At 39.2% G+C, this 19,570-nt stretch overlaps 1 protein-coding gene across 8 annotated transcripts in view; it reads right to left on the bottom strand.

Moving 5' to 3' along the window:
* DLC1 (DLC1 Rho GTPase activating protein) overlaps nt 1–19,570 on the bottom strand; it is a 281,618-nt gene that overhangs the window by 93,343 nt on the left and 168,705 nt on the right. Inside the window, exon 1 of one of the 8 annotated variants that reach the window (XM_083836139.1) lies at nt 6,493–14,784. The exons of the other annotated variants lie outside the window; for them this stretch is intronic. Coding sequence (XP_083692265.1) covers nt 6,493–6,607 — 115 coding nt within the window. The 5' untranslated portion in view covers nt 6,608–14,784. Of the gene's footprint in view, nt 1–6,492; nt 14,785–19,570 lie in introns of those variants that run through there. 8 annotated transcript variants of the gene reach the window in all.

The following is a 19,570-nucleotide window of genomic DNA, read 5'->3' as shown; positions in this document are numbered from 1 at the left end:
CTGTTTGCTGCAGCCCTAGAATTGGCTAAGATGACTGTGGAAAACCAGAGTGCTGAAAAAAGGGTGTATTTCCATAATCCCCTCCAGCTGTTGCAACTTGAATGCATAAGGGTTTTGTAGCAACCCACTTTTATAATATGCTTAGCATACTGTGTACTTCTCATTGTAAACTTGGACAAAACATTTCCATTGTTGTACTTGGATTCCAGAAATGACAGTGGAACCCCATGAAATAAATATTTTAAGTTTCACTAATGGAGGAAAATGCAAAATTCATAAATAAAATTTCCTGATTGTTCAGTCCACCAACACTGTAACTGAGGGCTGCCACAAGGAAATACCCATTACAAATACCCAAGGCAAGAGACTATGCGCACTTTCTTTTCTCTCTCAGTTCTTCAACCGCCGTTGGTATCAAACTTGAAATTAGAAGCATGAGTGTGTTGGAAACAAGACATACCAAGAGCTGAAAACAAACAACACCAGAATCATGCTACAAGCAGCTACGAACTTTCTAATACTTCTCTACATATTTATATGGAGAGTAACGAATTAAAAAATAGAGCATGGAATAACAACTTGACAATGCATTTAATTCTGAATGCCATTTTGAATGAGGATTTCCACTGAAAAACTTTGCTTTAAATAAATGCCAGTCATCCCACAATAAAACACTAGTGCTAAAAGAGGCAGATAATACTATATTTTCATATATCTTATTGAAATTTAGTGTAGCAACAGACAAATGTATGCTATATCTGAAATGTATTATTTCATATTATATTTTTTATTTGAATTTTAAAGATATAAAGAATCATGAATCGCATCAATGAAATAGGTGTTTTCTCCAAGAATTGCCTTTGCTAAAAGCTTGTTTAGTAATTCCATGGATAACAACAAAGCGTTTGAGGGCTGTCAAAGGCAGGAAACTTTAACATGATAAAAAGTATTTAACCATTCAACCAAAATAAATTATTACTGTGTTTTGCACTGAATATGCTACCTCTGCTTTATTATACAAATGGCTTCTTCTGTTATCAGGCAACTCCTGCATACTGTTTTCCTGTTTGCTTTCTGTAAATTACAGTCTATTTACAAGTACATATCAAATCAATATTTAATCACTGTTTACCTCATGGTGAGTGGCTGTTTTTAATATTTACATAATAGCCCCAATGAAATATCAAACCTATAGGAAGTTGTCTCCAGATCAGGAGTCAGTCTTTTCCAAAAAATGTTCATATAGCCAAAGTGACATGTCTAAGGCTATATATCAGGTGGTCTCAGGTTCTACAAGATACCATTTTCTAAATTTTTATTTCACCTAAACACACTGTAAAGCAATCTTAGAACAAAACAAACACTTAAGGTAGTAATATGTCTTCTGCACAAGTATAAATTTTATGGATACATGAAATGTAATGCAGAAAAACTTTACGTTAACCTGGAACTTTAATAGTTTCCCAAGAATGACAATTCCCTTATTGACTTCCTTTACTTCCTATATATGCCTGTACATCTATATCTATGCCTATTTGTATATATACGTATATATATATATACACACACCTGGGAGTATAAGGAATAGCTTTAAGAATGAGGAAGTTCTATACTCACAGATTTTGCAATCTACAAAAAGGTGTGTTTTAAGACATCATAGTTAAGGGAAAAGTATAAATGAAAGCAGCAAGTAATGGAAGTACAGGAATGCTTCAAATGGAGAACAAATTAACCATCAGAAAGAGTCGATAGTCTGTCTCAGATGATATGGCCAGTAGGAAGAAAAACTATGCAATGATAACCAGTTATCAAAAATTAAAAATAAAAGGTCTACTCAAAGGAACCTGCAAGCAAAAGCTTCATAAGTAGATTCAAATTAAGCCAGCCTTCATTAAATGCATAAAACCTAGACGAAAGTTAACTGATAGTCTTCTGAAAGGAATCTAAATGGAAAGGAATCTAAACTGATAGTCTTCTGAAAGGAATCTAAATCAAAAATTAAAAATAAAAGGTCTACTCAAAGGAACCTGCAAGCAAAAGCTTCATAAGTAGATTCAAATTAAGCCAGCCTTCATTAAATGCATAAAACCTAGACAAAAGTTAACTGATAGTCTTCTGAAAGGAATCTAAATGGAGAATAATTTAATGTAATTACTTTTTCTGCAGTCCCAGATATCTTTCTGTGGCTATAACTTTAGGAAGAACTTGTGAGGTCATATAAAATCTTTCCAGATGATTCAAATTCTGTTAAAGTAGGCATAATGAGAAGTGATCTGTAACAGATCTTTGCAAATGAGTAATTTTTCATTTATTCTGCATTTAACACAAAACAAAACAATGAAAAACAAGAATGGGAAGAGCCCATTTCATCTTTAGTTTAATCTAAAATGAAAATTTTCTAGTGAATGAAAAGATACAAAAGAAAATTAATTCTGGGGTGAATGACATTGAGAGCTTTTAGAGAAGTTTAAGAAAAGAATGACGTAAATATAATAAAAGATAAGTAGCTAAGTAAATGCTAATATTATTTTGAATAGAAAAGTTGAAGGTTTACTTTTTAAAATATCAAATAAATGATTTCTTTTTCAGGACTTTGACTGACTAAGCCAACACAGCAAAACCGACAATAATTCACAAAATCCTAGACTATCTGTACATTATTTTTTATCTGTAATATCAGATGTTTCAGAGCACAATTTAGCTTTCTCATCATCAAAAGAAAAAAAAAAGGTACATGAATAGTCAGTTGTACTCAGTGTCTGACCATGACTGCTAAAAAATGCTGGTGAAAATGGAAAAAAACAGGATGATGTCATATGATGGACATATGATAAGTCCAATACAGTGCAGAAAAATGCTCCGTTGGGTCACCTACAGTCTATTACACAGATAATTCAGCCAACAGTGGCAGCACTAGGAGAAATCTGACTATGACGTTTTGAGGATATGCGTGGTTCAGAGCTGAGAGTACAGCAAACCAGCACTGGGGAAGCTCACCCTCTGCTGCTGCCCTTCTTGCACATACAGTCCTGGTCCTTACTGGGAGGTCTGTCTGCTAAATGAACCGGAGTGTGCTTCCCTTCCCTGCTGAGGATGTGGTCTGACATCAGTATGGGGAACAAACTGCATTTGGAATTCCCAAGGACATGTTTCTATTTCTCATGAATGTAGTAACATGAAAAGTTATGATTTTTGTATCACCCACTTAGAGAACCTGGCAACTTGAGTCTCATTCTGTCCTCTGATTCTTTGCTGCTCATTCCATTGCCCCAAATTATATCCCATCTCTACTGGGCATATTTGATTTCCCTGCAATTGAAAATGCTTCCATTGTGTTTAGTGATTTATTTAGTGATTCATTTTCCACATTTTAAGATCACCAGACATGACTATAAACATGTGTCTAGATTTTCTTTGTGCAAACTGCGAAGAAAAGACACCAAGTGGAAAACCATGAGCTGCCATCAAAGTCTGACCATGACGTGACCACACTGAACTGCAACTCATCTGCTGCTCAGGAAAGGTATTTTGCCACTCTACTCCAGTGCCTTATCATAATTATACAAGCATGCTTGGCCCAGGCTTGCTGAAGCAGAGGCCATTTGGCCACATGAGGAGAGGCACAGACAGGATCCCAGCCCTGGTATTAGGGTTCAAATGTGATGTGAGGGTGCTGCTCTGCATTACTCCATCATGGCCATGGTGGGACAGCATGCAGTGGTGACTTGAAAAGACAGTCCCTGTTCATTTGCATCCCTTTACCACACCAGCTTGAAACCAAGAGGTTTTTTGCTAAAATCTTTTGGTTCTGTGCAATGTTAATAGCCTCTTGCATACTTTTTGTGCAAGAATAATGCTCTTTCCTTTTTATTGTTCAGATTACATTATCTAATGGAAAAGATGTATCAGAAAATATTCCATTATATTTTCCCAGGGTATTTATAGGGCTAGATAGTACTGCCTGTTTGATGATTATATCAGATTATATTGCATGATTTGCTATTCCTGTGCACAGGCTAGCAGCTTTTTTTAAAGGCCACACATTTTTCGGATTACTTTTTCTTGAATATTCCATTAAGAATGCATATTTCACATTTTCTTCTTTCTTTTGCTCATATCAAGTTCTTTTTTGAAGGTGTGTCCTGATAACACAAATTGCTGATCTAAGTGGATTTTTTATTTCAGTGTCATGACCCTTCTTTGCCATTTTTTCGTAGTCAGCAGTTTAAACTGCTGATATCCCAGAGAGCAAACAGAACAGCAACACGGTTTGTTGCTGTTTTCTTTCTCTTCCTCAGTCTCTGTTTTTTATGAAGTACTTTCAGGAATACACCCTGCTACCTCCACTCCAGTTGCCTACTGTACTGCTTATTGGGTGTTCAGCCTGATGATTTTCTGCCCAAATATACTAGTGGCCTGACAACCCTACATCACCAGCAGAGCCTGGAAAATGAAACTGTCACTACTCTAAGGGTCCTCTAACATCTAAGCCTTGTTTTGATAAAAACTGTGATGGCTCATAACCATCTGCCAAGTAGAATAAAAACATGCCGCCCCTTATCAGCGCAGTTAAAGAGGCTGAAGGGTTCATGTTCACTCCTCATTTCTAGGAATGTGACAGAGTCTCAAGAAATATAATTAGCAGTTGTCTATCCCCCAAACATTCAAGGTTAAATATATACATTTATCAAGGTCTTTTCATATCCTGATAAAACCTACATATTTCCATATGTAGGTCATGTACAAAAGGTATAAGGTACACATCAGTTTATGCTTTCCTATGTGAACTGACAAGAGGGAAACAATTTTACAGAAGACAGTGGTTGTAGTAGCTGACTTCTGTGGACACAGGCCAGAGGTATTTGGAATCTGTTGATGTAAATGCCATCCTGAACGCAACTATAAATTAAAAAAGCTCACTTCAAAGCAGTCATATAAACATCTCAAGCAGGTGGAATGGAAGCACATGCCAGGGTAAACAAGTGTCCAGCTGACCAGGCAACATGCAGATTAAACAACAGCTCACTTGGCCCCACCAGCTTCCCTTTTATAGATTTGTGCAACATCCATGCCTTTTTATTCAGACTTTCTTTCCACTCGGTGCACCTTCCACTGGAGTTTCAGGAATGTCCCAAGCAGCAGGACCTAATTTTCTAACTCTAACCTGCCTCTGAGCCAAGAATCAGACAACCTGCCCAGTTTAGTTTGTCATGGAAGAGGTTAATGCCCAGCACTTTCACAACACTGGCATGTTGGTGACTAACTTCTGAGCACTGAAGTAAATCAGTGGTGTTCCCATCTCCTCTGACACCCGTCCACGAGGCATTACTGGAAGAGCAGTGAAGCTGAGGTCTTCTCTCCAGGAAACTCACTGTCCCTTACCATCTGTGGGACCAGGCACAGAAAGCATCCAGCCACTAACACACTGCACAGAACAAGGTTTTTACAAGTTGCACTAACTCAAAGCATGTTTCTGGCCCTGTTTCTCCTAACAGGCCATGGTCACTCCTTGCCTAATTACCTGATGTAATCAGCTTTGAGATCAGCACCCCATCGCAAGCATCTGTGACGTACTTAGCTGCTCTTATTCCTCCAAAACATAAAGTACGGGAGAATGATGTAAAAGTTCAGTTTACATTAGTGAGCCCTAACGTCTGCCTCTTGGTCATCTCATCCTCGATCTTATCGTGGCTCACATTTCTCCTCCCTCCTTCCCTCCTGTGGGACAAACCGCCCCCACTGTAAGTATACAAACAAACCTCCGGCATGTCACACCCACCGTGCAGTTCTGCTGCCTTTTTCTCAAGCCTCTAAATGCCATGATAATAAAAGTAACAGCCCCAGCAGGGTGAATGAGAAGCATTCAAGCTAGCAGACAGACAACAAAAGAGGAGGAAAATCAAATTAGTTAAATTATCTTTCTCCTCCAGCCCTCAGTTATGGTTTGCCTCAGGTTTTTGAGTCCTAGCAAGTCAAAATAAAAACACAATTTGTGACCGTATAGTTGGTGCTTAATTTACATCTCAGAAGCCCAGCTCTGGCATACCTGACACTCACTTGGAGCTTGCGGCGCTGAAGCCCTTGCCAGAGGAAATACCAGCGATGGCTCAGCGCGCAGCCCAGATATCCTGACTGACACACGCCTTGGCTACAAAACGCCCGAAAGCAGCGCACCGAAGCACATCACAGCACCGGCTCTGACCTAGCAGCAAAATAAAACACTTCAGCACGCTTCAGGGCTGAGGAGTTTGCACCACAAGAGCAGACCAAAATTGTCTGCTCCTTTTCTTTTAGCTGATGTTTATCTCATCTCGTTAGAGCAGCCCGCACATCCCGCCGTAGGCGTAGCACCCAAGTAACGTGACACAGAAACAAAACGCTGGAGAAACGCTCAGAGGCGACTGACACATTATGCAAACGATACTAATTACCATTATTGATTCCGGTCTCTTGTGAGTCTTAAAGCATGCTTATTTAATATGCCCCTCTCACCTGCCAGCCGTCTGTCTCGTGTGTTTTTCCAGATAACATCCAAGGCTCTGGCAGTGGAGTCCCTGATGTGATCACTGAATGATCTTCTCAGAGGGGCTTTCGCTACCTGATTCATAATGCAGATCGATCACACATCCATAGGCAAACGGCTGCAGCTTGGCCCCAGGAAAAAGGGCATCCTTTGCCCGGGGATCTGTCTGAATCTCCACCAGGCAGGCAGGTTGTTACTTCATATAATTTGTCGTCAGCCCCGTGCAGCTTTTCCTTGAAGAGTCAGGCATTGCAGTTCTCACTGCGGATGCAGGAAAGCTCAGACTGCAGCCAGCCTACTGGAAAGCTGCCAAAATCTTACATCTGGAACAGTTTACAAATGAGCTAACGATACAGTCATTTAGATTTGGGGCTTTATTTGTGGATATCTATAGGATTCTAGCTTCCTGTTTAATCAAATAACTTACTGGGCACATACTCACATGCTCATTTATTAGGATAATATTCCCCTGCTTAACTGATATTTCAGGTAATCTTTCATATTTTGACAAAAAAAGGTAAGAAATAGAAAAAGATCTACAGTCATTTTAAATATCTGTGGTTTGAGGTTTTTTTTTTTTTACCCCATTTTTCCTGCATATCACCCTATCTGTGGCACAGAATTGGGCCTGATTCTGAGTTCCTTGTATGTACTACTCTATGCCAATACAGTAACAAAGTGATAGAAATACAAAATCGGGAGGAAAACAGGAAAGGAGAAGAAAGGAAGGGAGAACTAGACATCCACATCTCTGTTAAAGATAAGATCCCATGTGTAAAAAGTTCATTAGGTAACTCAGATGCATAGTCACAGCAAAAGAAGCCATTTGCCCTTGCTTATTTTGACCTTTTTAATTGACTACTGCGTCCTGTGACTTCCCTGAGAGAGGAAGAAAGGAATAAAGGGGTAGCTGAAACTTTTCTTTTCCTTCTTAGTATGTATGAGATGCCTGTCCTAATGTTTGAAGAGGTGAGAGATCCCACCCTAAAAAACTAATCCCATTTGACATCAGGAAAGCAAGGACTACTGAAGAATAAAGTTGTCCTCATGTTAATTCAAGGTGGAGGCTTTTTTTTTTTTTTTTTTAAAGCAGCAACTACATTTTCAAGTCAGATACCATTACTTTCTTGTGAAGGATTATGTTATCATTAAATTGATTGATTAAGTTTCCACAAGGTTGGCACACAGAGATCAAAGTTCAGAATAGCAAGTTCCAGCCTGTGGATTTCCACTCCCTTTCCATTCACTCTTAAGAACAAAACACTTTTTTTCTTTTAATTCTATACTAGATAATTTATTTTACATTTTCTTGTTTGTTGCAACTTTTCCATTGCCTTCTAAGTTCCCTTCATTTTCCCTAGTCCTAATTTCCTCTAAGACAAATCATGATCTCATTCTGACAACACAAAGAAATTTACAGGATTTGCAATAGTGTAACTGAGGGAAGAATTGGCTCACCATCTACTTAATGCAGATCATAATTTATTCCCATCTAGGCCTTTGTCTTTTATCTTTACAGAGCATCTGCAAACACTAATGTCCTGTGTGCATCTTTGAAGAAAACCAACAGCAGCAAGGGATCTCTAAAGTTTGCAATTGCTTTCCCCATTATACCCCTCCTACTTTTGGAGGCCGGATGGAGAAAGAAGCAGCCAACTCTCTAGAGAAATCCAACATGATTACACACTCCTTAAATACTTTTTTATTTATTTTTTTTCTTTCTATTCTGGCAAAACTTCCTTGTAGATCGAGTGACAATGCGTACATCGGCAAATGCAGACATTATGACCACAGTGTAATCTGTCTACCTGGAAACTTAGAAAACACATACCCCCTGTTCAGGTGACATCTTCCATTGCTTCTGTTAGTGACTAGCTCAGAAGGTCACTGGTTCATTTTTAAATGAGGTTACAGTAAGCTGGAGGAGAAGGAGCACTATCTACATCTGGCACTCAATATGTGTACCTCTGTATTTCAGCTGAACACCACTGCCAGAGGACAACAGAAGGCAATGAGGGAGAAGGCAGTCTCAGCAGGTTTTTGGCTACCAGTGGCTATGTCTACATAACCAGCAATGTGTCCTACAAAGAGCGGATTACATAGCGAAAGAGATATTACCACAGTTCTGACACACCTTGCGTGGGTTACTTTGAACTAGGCCTACCTGGGTGTCGTGGACTGAGCGAATCCTCTCTAGGAGGTCACTGGTGCATTACCAGCATGTGTCTTCTGACCTAACTTCATCTGAAAATCTGAATTCCCATGCTCCAAGACTTCTTAGAGATATGAACCAAAGCATGGTATTGGGGAGATTCTTGTCAAAGACATGCTCCTGGTCCAGGCTAAAATGCCAATAAAAACACATCCACCGGTATTCATTTTAGCAGCTAAACCAACAGAAGAGCAATGGATATTGCTGATCAGGGTTTAATTCTTTGAGTGCTTTTGTCGGTTCTCTTACGCATGTAGGCGTGTCATAGCTCAAAACATTTAAAGCTGTGCAACCAGTTCAATTAAATGGACAGGAAAATGTCAGAATGACCCCACAAAGGACAAAGGAGGAGTAAAGATAAACTGTAACAAATAGGGAGGAAGATGGTTAAGGGAGTCTGCTTGTCTGATGTTACTTGACATGTAAATGGATAATCTAAGCAAGATTGTGTAAAGAATTTAATTCCATGTCAGAAAATTCTTAATGAGCCACGTACAGGAAAAGAATTAGGTGTAGACAGGCTAGAAATATGGATAGGAAATAAAAGTGTATTCATTTTAGAAAAGAGTAGACTGAGGGATGTAGCAGGGAAAATAGTTAAAAGAAAGTTTATACAACCAAAGAAGGAAATTTGAGATGCATGACATTCACTATGGCCATAAAACGAGCTACGAGTTTGCTGTGCAATGTGAAAGCATAAAGTGGCTTTTAAATCCTGTTGGAAGGAGGCATCAAAGCAGAGCTGTGTCTCAGCCTCTATCGCTACATTATTTAAGGAACACTCCTAGAGGAACAAGGCACTCGGTTCTGATCTGGAGCTCTCAATATTCAAAAATGCTGAACCACATCCACAAAACCAAATGTGCTGGGAAACCAGAAGTTGGTGGCAGCAGGGTCGCGATGGTGGGAGCTCTTAGATCTGCACTGCGAAACACCCATGCACATAGAGGAAAGCTGACGAGCTGCCACTGCTGCTGTGCCTTTATCTGATGGCTCCTTTCCACTTTACTGAGAGCTCTAGGCTGCGTCTCAGGCAAGCTCCTCCACACCACATTCCCAAACGTGGCTCTGTCTTTGGAGAAAAACTACTGGAACTGCACAAAGCCAGGCCCTGCCTAAATGATAACTGCCCATGTAGAGATATCCTCCTTTTCAACTTACACATATTCTTTCTCTCCTCACAAATGCAGCTGTCTGGGGGAGGCATCTGCCTGAATCACATCATGCCTGCAGTGAACTTCAGGTTGTTTGGGTGGGAAAGCTTACTCCATTACTCCAGCAAACTCATGCTCACAGTCTGAGCTGAGAGAGGATGCCGCTGGTGCCAAGTACATGCATACAGACCTCAGCTGGTGAATCTCTGGTGTAAGTCAACGTGAATGTTTTAGATTAATTTATGGGGAAAGCTGTTAAACCAAGCAGTTAAACTGGATCACTGGGAATGACATGAAAGAAAAAAGGGTTTTAATGGTGAGATTTACAGAGTAGCAAAGAAAAAGTTTTTAAAGGAAATGGCAAAACATTTGACTGTTGTATTCAAAAACGTACTGGAGAAGATCTGGAAAACAAATATCCTGCTTTAGCTAGGAAATGGCCTATGCACCCTGCTGTATGTTACATCCACAATTCAATTATCTGTACACAGGTAATACAGCCAAATGTATCCAAAAAAAAAGCAAGTTCCAAACCCCCCAGTCAAGATCTAGATAAAATGTATGATGCAGCTCTGTGTCTTTGCTTCACTGTGCCTGGAAACTTATGGAAAACCAGCAGCAGGCACTTTTCTTTTCTTTCCTTTTTTTTTCTTCTTTTTTTTCTGAATAGCACTCATGGCGATCACAGCCATAGTACAGTTAGTACTCCAGCTATCCACCAGAATTATTTTATTTTTCCTGCTTAATAAGACAAAAAGATGAATTAAGATGAAGAAAATGAAGAAATAATTATAGTCAAAAGGTAAACTGGATGCGCCAACAACATGTGTGCTCGACTAAACATAATGTGAAGGGAATCCGAAGGAAAGGGGTCTGCTGCTGACAGGAGAGGAATGCAGTAGCCAGCGTTTGGAAGAAAGGCTACAGCACACCCTGAGGAAAGAGGCTGTGGCACACACGTGCAGAGCAGCATGCATGCCCGGGAACAGCTTCTGTGGAATTCCAGAGGCAAATATTTATACGGGCCAGCTCCCTACCTGCCTGCCCAGCCCTCCAGCCAGGAACGGCCCCATGACTGCTTCTCCCAGTCTGCCGTCTCTGCTCTCACCCTGCCAGCCTGCCTCTGGGCTGTAGTCACCTGATGTCTTCCACTTTTCAGAATTTTTTTTTGAAATGCCTTTTTAATAAAGGCAACGTTGTGCTTCTCTAATCTTCCTCTGGAGGCTGGATATACTTGTAAAGCGCTGCTCGTCATTCTTAAACACATAGTTTGTAAACCATCTGGGGGCAGAAGGCAGAAGGTAATGCCTTCTAACTTTACCACTCCTCAACAGTTCAAGCTGGAGGATCTCATCTTGCCGAACATATATGTTTTCTGCTCCTTTAGTGGTTCTGTCCTTACTTCAGTCTGCAAAGATAGATAATACTAAACATACTTTTTTTCTCCTCAGGGCAAAGAGCAGACACAAATGCATCAGGTACTGGGATGGTCAGGAATGGTGATCTCATTTTTGAGTTCTGGCAGCATCCAGCTTCTAGGAAGTAAACAGTTATGCAAGCCTTGCTCTCTTCAGGCTTGCTCAAAATGCATCAACTTCCCTTCTGAGTGTTTACGAATGGGCAAATTCTTATGTTTATCTCTGGTTCATCTATGTGATTCTGGCCTCTTGAGTCTGGAAGGCTGTATGCATCCAAAATATGCACAGCCAGTCAGAAACACGTCATTTTTTAAAATGTGCTGCCAGCTTGAGCTTTTCTGTGACTTCAGTGTGGGCTGCAACAATTGATATGGCAAATTCAGACCATCTTCCTTGGGTGGTCTGTGCAGCTTCCCTGATCTAATGCATGAAACCACCTTTCCCCATGTTACAGAACCAGAAAGGTAATGCCATAACTCTCCAAAAGTATCACAAAACAAAAGAATAATTCAGAATAAATTTTAGGTCTAATAAAAAACGTCTGCTGGGCACATAGCATGTGTCATTGTTTCATCTCTCAGCAGATGTCTCTAAATGCTATCTAGGAGACCAGACTGGGAAAGGAGCCCTTTGAATTTGGGCTTTTACATATGTTGCTTTCCAAAAGAAAATCTGGCACTGCAACATATGCAGTATCTGAGAGATCTGATACATATCAGATCTTTAGACAAGCAGCAGCTACCAATCAGAGCAGACTGTAAAGATTTAGAGAAATTCCTACAGAAAGACATGCAAATAAAATGTACTTTGTTGAAACAGAAAAGTTTCTTTCAATAAAAGCTTGACAAATCTCAAAAAAATGCCCTATATGACAAAGCCACATCTTTGTTCAATTTGATTCAGTTTTAGAAAAGATCTCCGTTCTTCAGTCAGATAAGGCAAAAATAGTTAGAAATTTAATTTAGCATATAGGTACCTTTTTACAAGGGTGGAACAGCTTGGCAGCTTATCTATCCCATGGACTGCTTGCTGGTGCTCAGCTTTTCCCACACCTTTTTAGGGAGTAGTCCTGGGAGCAGGCTGCAGGTGGAAGGACTTGACCCAGCAGTGGCAGCAACTCCTGTCATCATCAGTTCCTCCCTCCCATTATAGGCAGGAGCGGGGTGGGTATGCAATGTTGTGATATTTCTAAACAGACATTTTAATGAAAAAAAGCCATGGAAAGTTTTACACTTTTTTTTTCTCCGAATTGAGAATAAAAATGTCAGAAGGACATTATTTTCTCATTTCTTGCAGTAAGAGTGAAAATTAGCATGTTATGGAAGCCCAGGCCTTGAGATCTGGGAGGAAGAATAGAAGTGTAGGGACCATAGTGACGAGCACTATTCTCTCCTCCCACGTTTCAACCTCCTACGTATATGGTACTGAGGGAGAACATTAGGATTCCTTCATGCATCAAGAGTCACTGCATGATACAGATAAAAGAAAGGAAAAATTAAGTTTATTTGTTGAAGGAAGAAAGTGTAGAAGAGGTCACCCCACACACTGGATTTTTCTGCTGATTTGAGCATGATGTTCTCTTCTTTTCAGCCTCTCCATTTCTTTTTATCCTTTCTAAGCTCCCTGCTCCTTTACAAGTTATTTCTTGCTGCTGTTTTTCTCTTCTACCTTTGAAATCCTGCTCCATCATGCTTTGGACGTTTTCCTCCCCACCCCTGCCCTGACTACCTCCTTCTCCACCATCTGACCTCTACTTCCTATTGCTGGCTGCTCTGCTCCACACTGTTCCCTTCACTCCCCCCTGGACATGACAGGCTGGAGTTGCTCTGTGTCCTGAGCTCCGTTGGAGCTGCACCTGAGATGATAAATGTTTGAGTGGTGGTTGTTGCAAAGGTGCTGAAAATGGGAGTGCACAACTCAGCCCCATATTACTGCATGTCACACAAAAAACTTTGCTCTCGGAAAAGTGTCCTGTGCCACATGTCAACACCCTATAGTTAACCTCTAAACAGTCTTGGAGCTAAATGGATGAAATCTGGAGAAGAGACAATAAACCATGCAACTGATAGAGAAAGTTTCCTGAGCTGCCTGCATGGATAGGAGCATGTTGCTTTCATGGACTTTTCAGTGTCTAAACAATTAGACTTATTTTGGTGAAACACTGAGAAGATCTTGTTGAAATATCTACCTTTGTTGCCTTCTGTTGTCTGATAAATACATGCTGGTGGGTTTACATAAACCCAGTAGAGTAGCATAGGCCTTCTATTATACTTTTACGAGTTTCAAATTAAACATGATCCCAAATAAACACTATTTAGCAAACCTCATGGTGAGATTATGGCCCTGCTTTACAAACAGTCCCATAGCTTAATTAGAGATTTTTGTGCTTCAAAGTGTAAGTTTATCTGGCTGTTTCTGGACTGCTATCTCACTATCACAGTGTGCTCCACAAATGATAAATAATCTAATGTAGGAAAGTAGAAAACATTTCTAATCACAGCCATAAATGCAAAATAATATGAAACAACTGAATAACGTGCAAGAAGATGTACTTCCAGTTTCCGTAGTACATTGGTCCATATCAACCTGCTTTTTTAATGTAACTAAACTATCCTTACGTTATCAGAAAATCCAACCTTGTCCCTGCTGTCAACTGCTTTTTGAAATACTGCATATTAATGAGGACATTTAGTGAACACTGGTGCCATAGTTTAAAATTCAGATCAGAAATGAAGTGTTAAAGCTTCACTCTGTTTAGCCATATGTGAGGCACCTGCCTAGTGAAGTTTATGGAAGCATTAACCTATAGGGGTGTCCAAACACCTCCTTTTACCTAACTTGAGGTGCTGATACTGAACAGCTGACAGCGATAGGCTGTGAACTAAGACAAGTTTTCAGCATTAGCCATCTGCTGTGCTTTACCAAAGCAAAATAGTATCAAGTAGCATTGCTTCTTCCTCCATCACAGTGACCTGTCATGGAAATGGGCCATACCAAAGTATCTTTCTGTCAGCTGAGTAATACATTACAGCTTGAGGTGTCCTATCTGTGGGATTAGGGCAGGATGAATACAGTTTTATAGATCAAGATATGTGGTCTAAGTTAGTCCTTTCTTTCCAGTGGGGGTGGAAATGTAGCTATATACAAAGCTGCAATAATAGCAAATTGCATGCTCCACAAAGGGAAAGGGAAAAGGGAAAGGGAAAAAAGAGAAAGGAAGGGAAAAAGAAAAAAGAGCCCAAGCAGCCCAGCATTTCTCAAACAAATCCTTGTTGTTACTCCCTGTTATAATCAGTCTGTATGATCTTCTTTTGCAATTAGCAGCTTTCCTTCCTTGTCTTATGTTCTCTCCTGTTCAAGTCTATCCTGTCATTCTAAGGTGGTGAGTTCCTTGGGTTAAATGTATTCCTGTTTATACAACCCTTACACAAAATGGCACAATCTAAAAATATATATAATAGCAATAAAATCTTTGAGCTCGTCTGCAATAACTAGCACAAACAGTGATGGTGAATAAAGCCATTTTTCTGTAAAACATGGTTCCATGAATTTAAAATAATGTAACAGTAGCCGGCTGGTGACTGTGTACATAGCAGTGACAAGACTGGGAGCACGGGGTGTGTTATGTGAGCCAGATTCATCTCAGCCAGAGGGTGAGCAGGGATATAATTCAGACTGCAGACAGAGATCAACCTGAACAGAGAGATCAAAGAGCAACAAGAAACTTTAAACCAAAGAAAAAGTCCTAGTGCTTGGAGGATAAGATGGAAAAGGCTCATTCCCAAGATTTAGTGAGGTTTAGGGCACTCGTGTAAGTCTGCTTCATTAGTACCGCTTTGTGTAATGTGTGTTTTATTAAACAATGTAAAGAGGCTGAGCTGTCCTCCTCCCTTCTCGTCCCTGCTGCTGCCACTGTGGCAGTCTCTGAAATGCAGTCTCTGCAGAAGGTTTGTTTGTCACGTGAAGACAAGCAGGATGTAACCCTGCCTGAACATTTGTGACTTCGCTGACAGAGAAAATGGGAGAAAATCAGATATCTTCATGAGAAGTGATGCCATTTGCATAAGGAAGTAGGATCCAAACTGAATCAAAGCTTTACAATATATGGACTCTCAGTAGGTTTTGAGATTTCACTAATTAAAGCACTGCTGAGCAGTTTGTGAATGGTAATTTTTCCTTGCTCCATATTTTAGTGCAAATATTTATTTGTATAGGTAGATTGTTGATTTGTTTTTGACACTGTCTCACTTCCTCAGACTCCTGATTTCAGATCCTGTTATCTGCCATGCTTTGTTTGTCCTGGAGCTGTCTGTGACATAACATCTTTGAGATGCTTCATTTATGTGTCTATTTTAATTCCAGTGTTTAGAGGAAAAAGAATGAAAGAATACGCTAGCTTCCCAACATTGAAAAATTCAGGCCAGCTTTTCTTAAGTGCTTGATTATGTTTTGGTACAGGAATTTGTAGAGAGAGTCTTTTTTCATCTTTCTGAAAGTCCATTTGGCATAGCCATTGACAAGTCTCTACGAAACTGTTTCACAGCAGTTCAGCAGCATTGGAGTTAGCTGCCAACAGACCATGAGATGTTTTTCTCACCTGGGGTACATGCAGCCTGGGAACTCTCTGCAAGCACAGCCCTGGGCTGCTGCCAGCCCTGCAGCAGGTGGTATGAATGAGAGAACCCTGGGTTTTTACCAACCCCACTGCTTCATCTCACAGCAGGATGGAAGATGGTCCCTCATTGTATGTAATCAGGCATGAGAGAGTTGTGCTGGGCTTGGTATATGCACAGCTTTGTGAAGCAGAGGCAGGAAGAGGGAGAGGGCAGGTGTATCTGCCATATACTGTAGTTTTACTTGCATGCCTCCATTTGACAACTAAAATTCTGCTATTACATAGCTACAGAAAACTTTTCTTATGTACTGCTCTGGTGGATTGAAAACACTTTAAACAATTGTCCTCTTTGCTCTGAATAGAAGACTACACATTCTCGGGGTCTTTTCTACCTCAGATTCTTTTGTCAAGGTATTGGCTACAATTATATTATTATTATTATGTAATAAAGGAGAAAAAAAAAACATGATACCTTATGAAGAATTGCACACTATTTTGACTTTCTTCTGGGGTTTGTTATTTCAGCTGAAGTCTTGCAGTAACTGCTGATTGCAGGTTCTAATGCCTAATCTTTCAGAGATAAAGAATCTAGTGTTTCACTTCACCTTTTGTAAGCTTAATGTATCACAGACACAAGTTAAAGCTTTATGGGGAGTGTCAAACCTAATTATCCAGAAGATTAAAGCAGTCATCAACTGGAAGATATATTCTGTTATCCATAATAAAGTTTCTGTGAGTAATGAATGTACACGCAGTATACCTTAAACAAATACAAAGGAAATCTAAAACTGAAACTAAGGTTATCATTAGATGCTAATGTTTCATATTTACTCCATGAAGTTAACAATGCTATTAAATGAGGTTTTAATGACACAGTCTGGTTTGCTATTCCAGGAATTGGATTTCTTCATATCTATCCTTAATTTACTTCACAGGCAATCAACTAAATTTGCTGCTGCATTTTGTTCCTGCTGGCATCTGGTTTCAGACAAGGCATATCTGCCCTCTGGAACATCACTACGCTCCATGGAAAATCTTCCCTTAGGTTCAAGTTACCGCAGAGGGATTGAGGGCTGCCTCAAGGATAGTGAGCTTGGACTGGTTGTTTGGAGACCAGAACGGTGACAGGACACAGCAGTACTTTGCCTAACCTCTGGGTCTTGAGACTAGCTACTGGCTGGCAAGTTCCCTTAATTTATCTTAGGAGGACATTTTGTTATTAGGTGCTCAGCTAATTGTGCACTCTAGAGGCTGAAGAGCAAGGTAAAAATATGTAACTTACGTTATGTTTGTAGGAATGACACCCTGACCTTTGTTTTGCTATGGCTCTGCACCTGACCTAATAATGTTTTACGGTCATTTCAAGTAAGTTTTTCCAAAGGTAAAAAGAGATATATGGTGGCTTTTGCACATTAACTGGTTTTGAAATGAGGATTATCTGCTCAGATCTTCTTCAATCTAAAAAATACTGTAGTCATTTGCTGCTAAAAAGATGTCTAGATGATGTGGTGGGTTACACAGGAGAGAATTAAAATTCTGTTTATGAGTGACATTATTTTCTATGAACTTAAACATTCAGTTTTCAGAGCTGCCATTGAACTACTGAACTGATCAAGTAATTAAAGAAAAAAAAAAGAAATGCAAGTCTTGCCCTCAGTTTCAATGCAAAACAGTAATGTCTCTCTACTAATCAAAATTAAGCCTTGAAAAACAAACAAATAAACAAACCCTGAATATCTAAAATAGCATCAGCAAAACATACATGGAAAAACTACCTACGAATCTTTATGTACATTAGAAGCAAGGTAAGTACAAATGTCTTTCTAAATACTTCATAACAGAAGGGGTGAGGGAAACAATTAAAGAGATAGTGAAATAATGGAGAAAGTATTTCGTATTTATTAATAGATGATGTAGAAATTCCTAGGAAAAATACAGTAATTGGACAAATGGAATAAAACACTCCCCAAAGAAGACAAGGAAGCTAACAAAGAAGAAGACAAATATCACATCTCAGATTGATAGGTTAAAGTAATGTTTTTAAGGAATATTTATTACAAATAAAGTATTAAATTAATGATGAAAGGTGTATTCCTCAAGTACTTTTCTGGAAAAAGAAACGTGGTAGAAATGTAAGGTATTTCTTTTTTTTTTTTTTTTTTTTACTATTCCTGATGTTTTAATCATAATACTAAATTTTTTGTTCACCTAAATAATAGAAAGAACAACAATTTACATTCTCAGCATGTCCATAAAGAACAAGCAGATATACTCTATTTGGCACAAATGAATCTTTTCACAAACGCAGCATGTAGTTTTAGCCTTTCCAGTACCACAAAGATGTCAACACGTTTTGAAGGAATTCAGATAACAGCAACATAAATGATTAAGGAGCTGAAGAGTTTGATTTACAAGAAAAGATTAAAACATGTTCTTCTTAGCCAAGTGACAGCTAATAATGCAAAGGGAGAGTAATGATAACACCTTACAAGTATTTAAAGCGTAAGCACACCAAAAAAAGGGTGGAAGCGTTTTAAGGTGGTACAAAGGTTTCAAAATACTGAACTGACATTGAAGAGATTGTTGTTTGTGTGTTTTTCCTCCAAAACAGGACTAATTCACTTGTGGAGCTTACATAAGGACAAGATAAAATACATGAGTACAAAATCAAGGAATCAAGGCAAATGTGAAACTGAAGGATTCATATATCAGCTATGGCATAAGTCCTCAGCATAGCAGAAATTGAAACATGCAAGTTAGCAAGATCAGAATTGAAATAACAAGATCTAATATTTTACACAAGCAGAATGTAATACTGTAGAAAGTATATATCAGTATTCATACTATCTTTAGAAAGAACCGACCCTGAAAGTAAGTTTTCTTTGCTCAGTAAGTTGCACAACTGCTTAATGACCTTGTACCCCTTAAAACCCTAATATCCCCCCCTGTGGAAAAGGAGCTGGTACTCAGATGAAAAATTTGTCATATCAAATATGGTATTTGATACATCAAATATTGACACAGTATAACTGAAATAGGGTTAGATAGGTTACCTGCTGTACTAAGTCTTGGTACTCACATACCAATCAATGTCTTATGGTTAAACACGGGTATCATTGCCTCTACAAAACAAACCACAGAAAGAGAGACAGCAGACACCCATTGGATGCTTTTTCACAGTCTGCATCAGCTCAGCCCTGTTCGCTCATGTTGGCAGCTTTCTGAAGGCACTGCTATAGAATGAGTGTGTTTAGGTGACAGCTGAAGGAAAACCAGATTTTTTTCATAAGTCAGGGACACCACAACACTTTATGCATATGGAACCAAATTAAAGAGAAACTTTAAAGTTCTTCAGAAAGGATAAAAAAGGTGGCATTTTTACAAGGATGCTGATAAGTGTTTTTTTAGTGAAATACTAGAAAAGATTACCTATACAAGTCAAAATAAAATACTTAATATCAATGAAGACTTCCACCATAGGTTATAGGAGAAAATGTTGTACTCTCATACAATAAGTACTCTTGCATGCTTCTTAAAAGATGATTGATCCTAGACTGTTTGATTGAAGTTTGGAGTTTATTGTGGAATACAGCTGTCAGCATACAGCTAACAAATCTGAACTTGGCTAACTGGTCATAAAAATCAGAA

The sequence above is a fragment of the Anser anser genome (assembly GCF_964211835.1).
Source record: "Anser anser genome assembly, chromosome: 4".
In the NCBI taxonomy this organism is placed as follows: domain Eukaryota; kingdom Metazoa; phylum Chordata; class Aves; order Anseriformes; family Anatidae; genus Anser; species Anser anser.
This window is presented reverse-complemented; position numbering and strand designations above follow the sequence as displayed.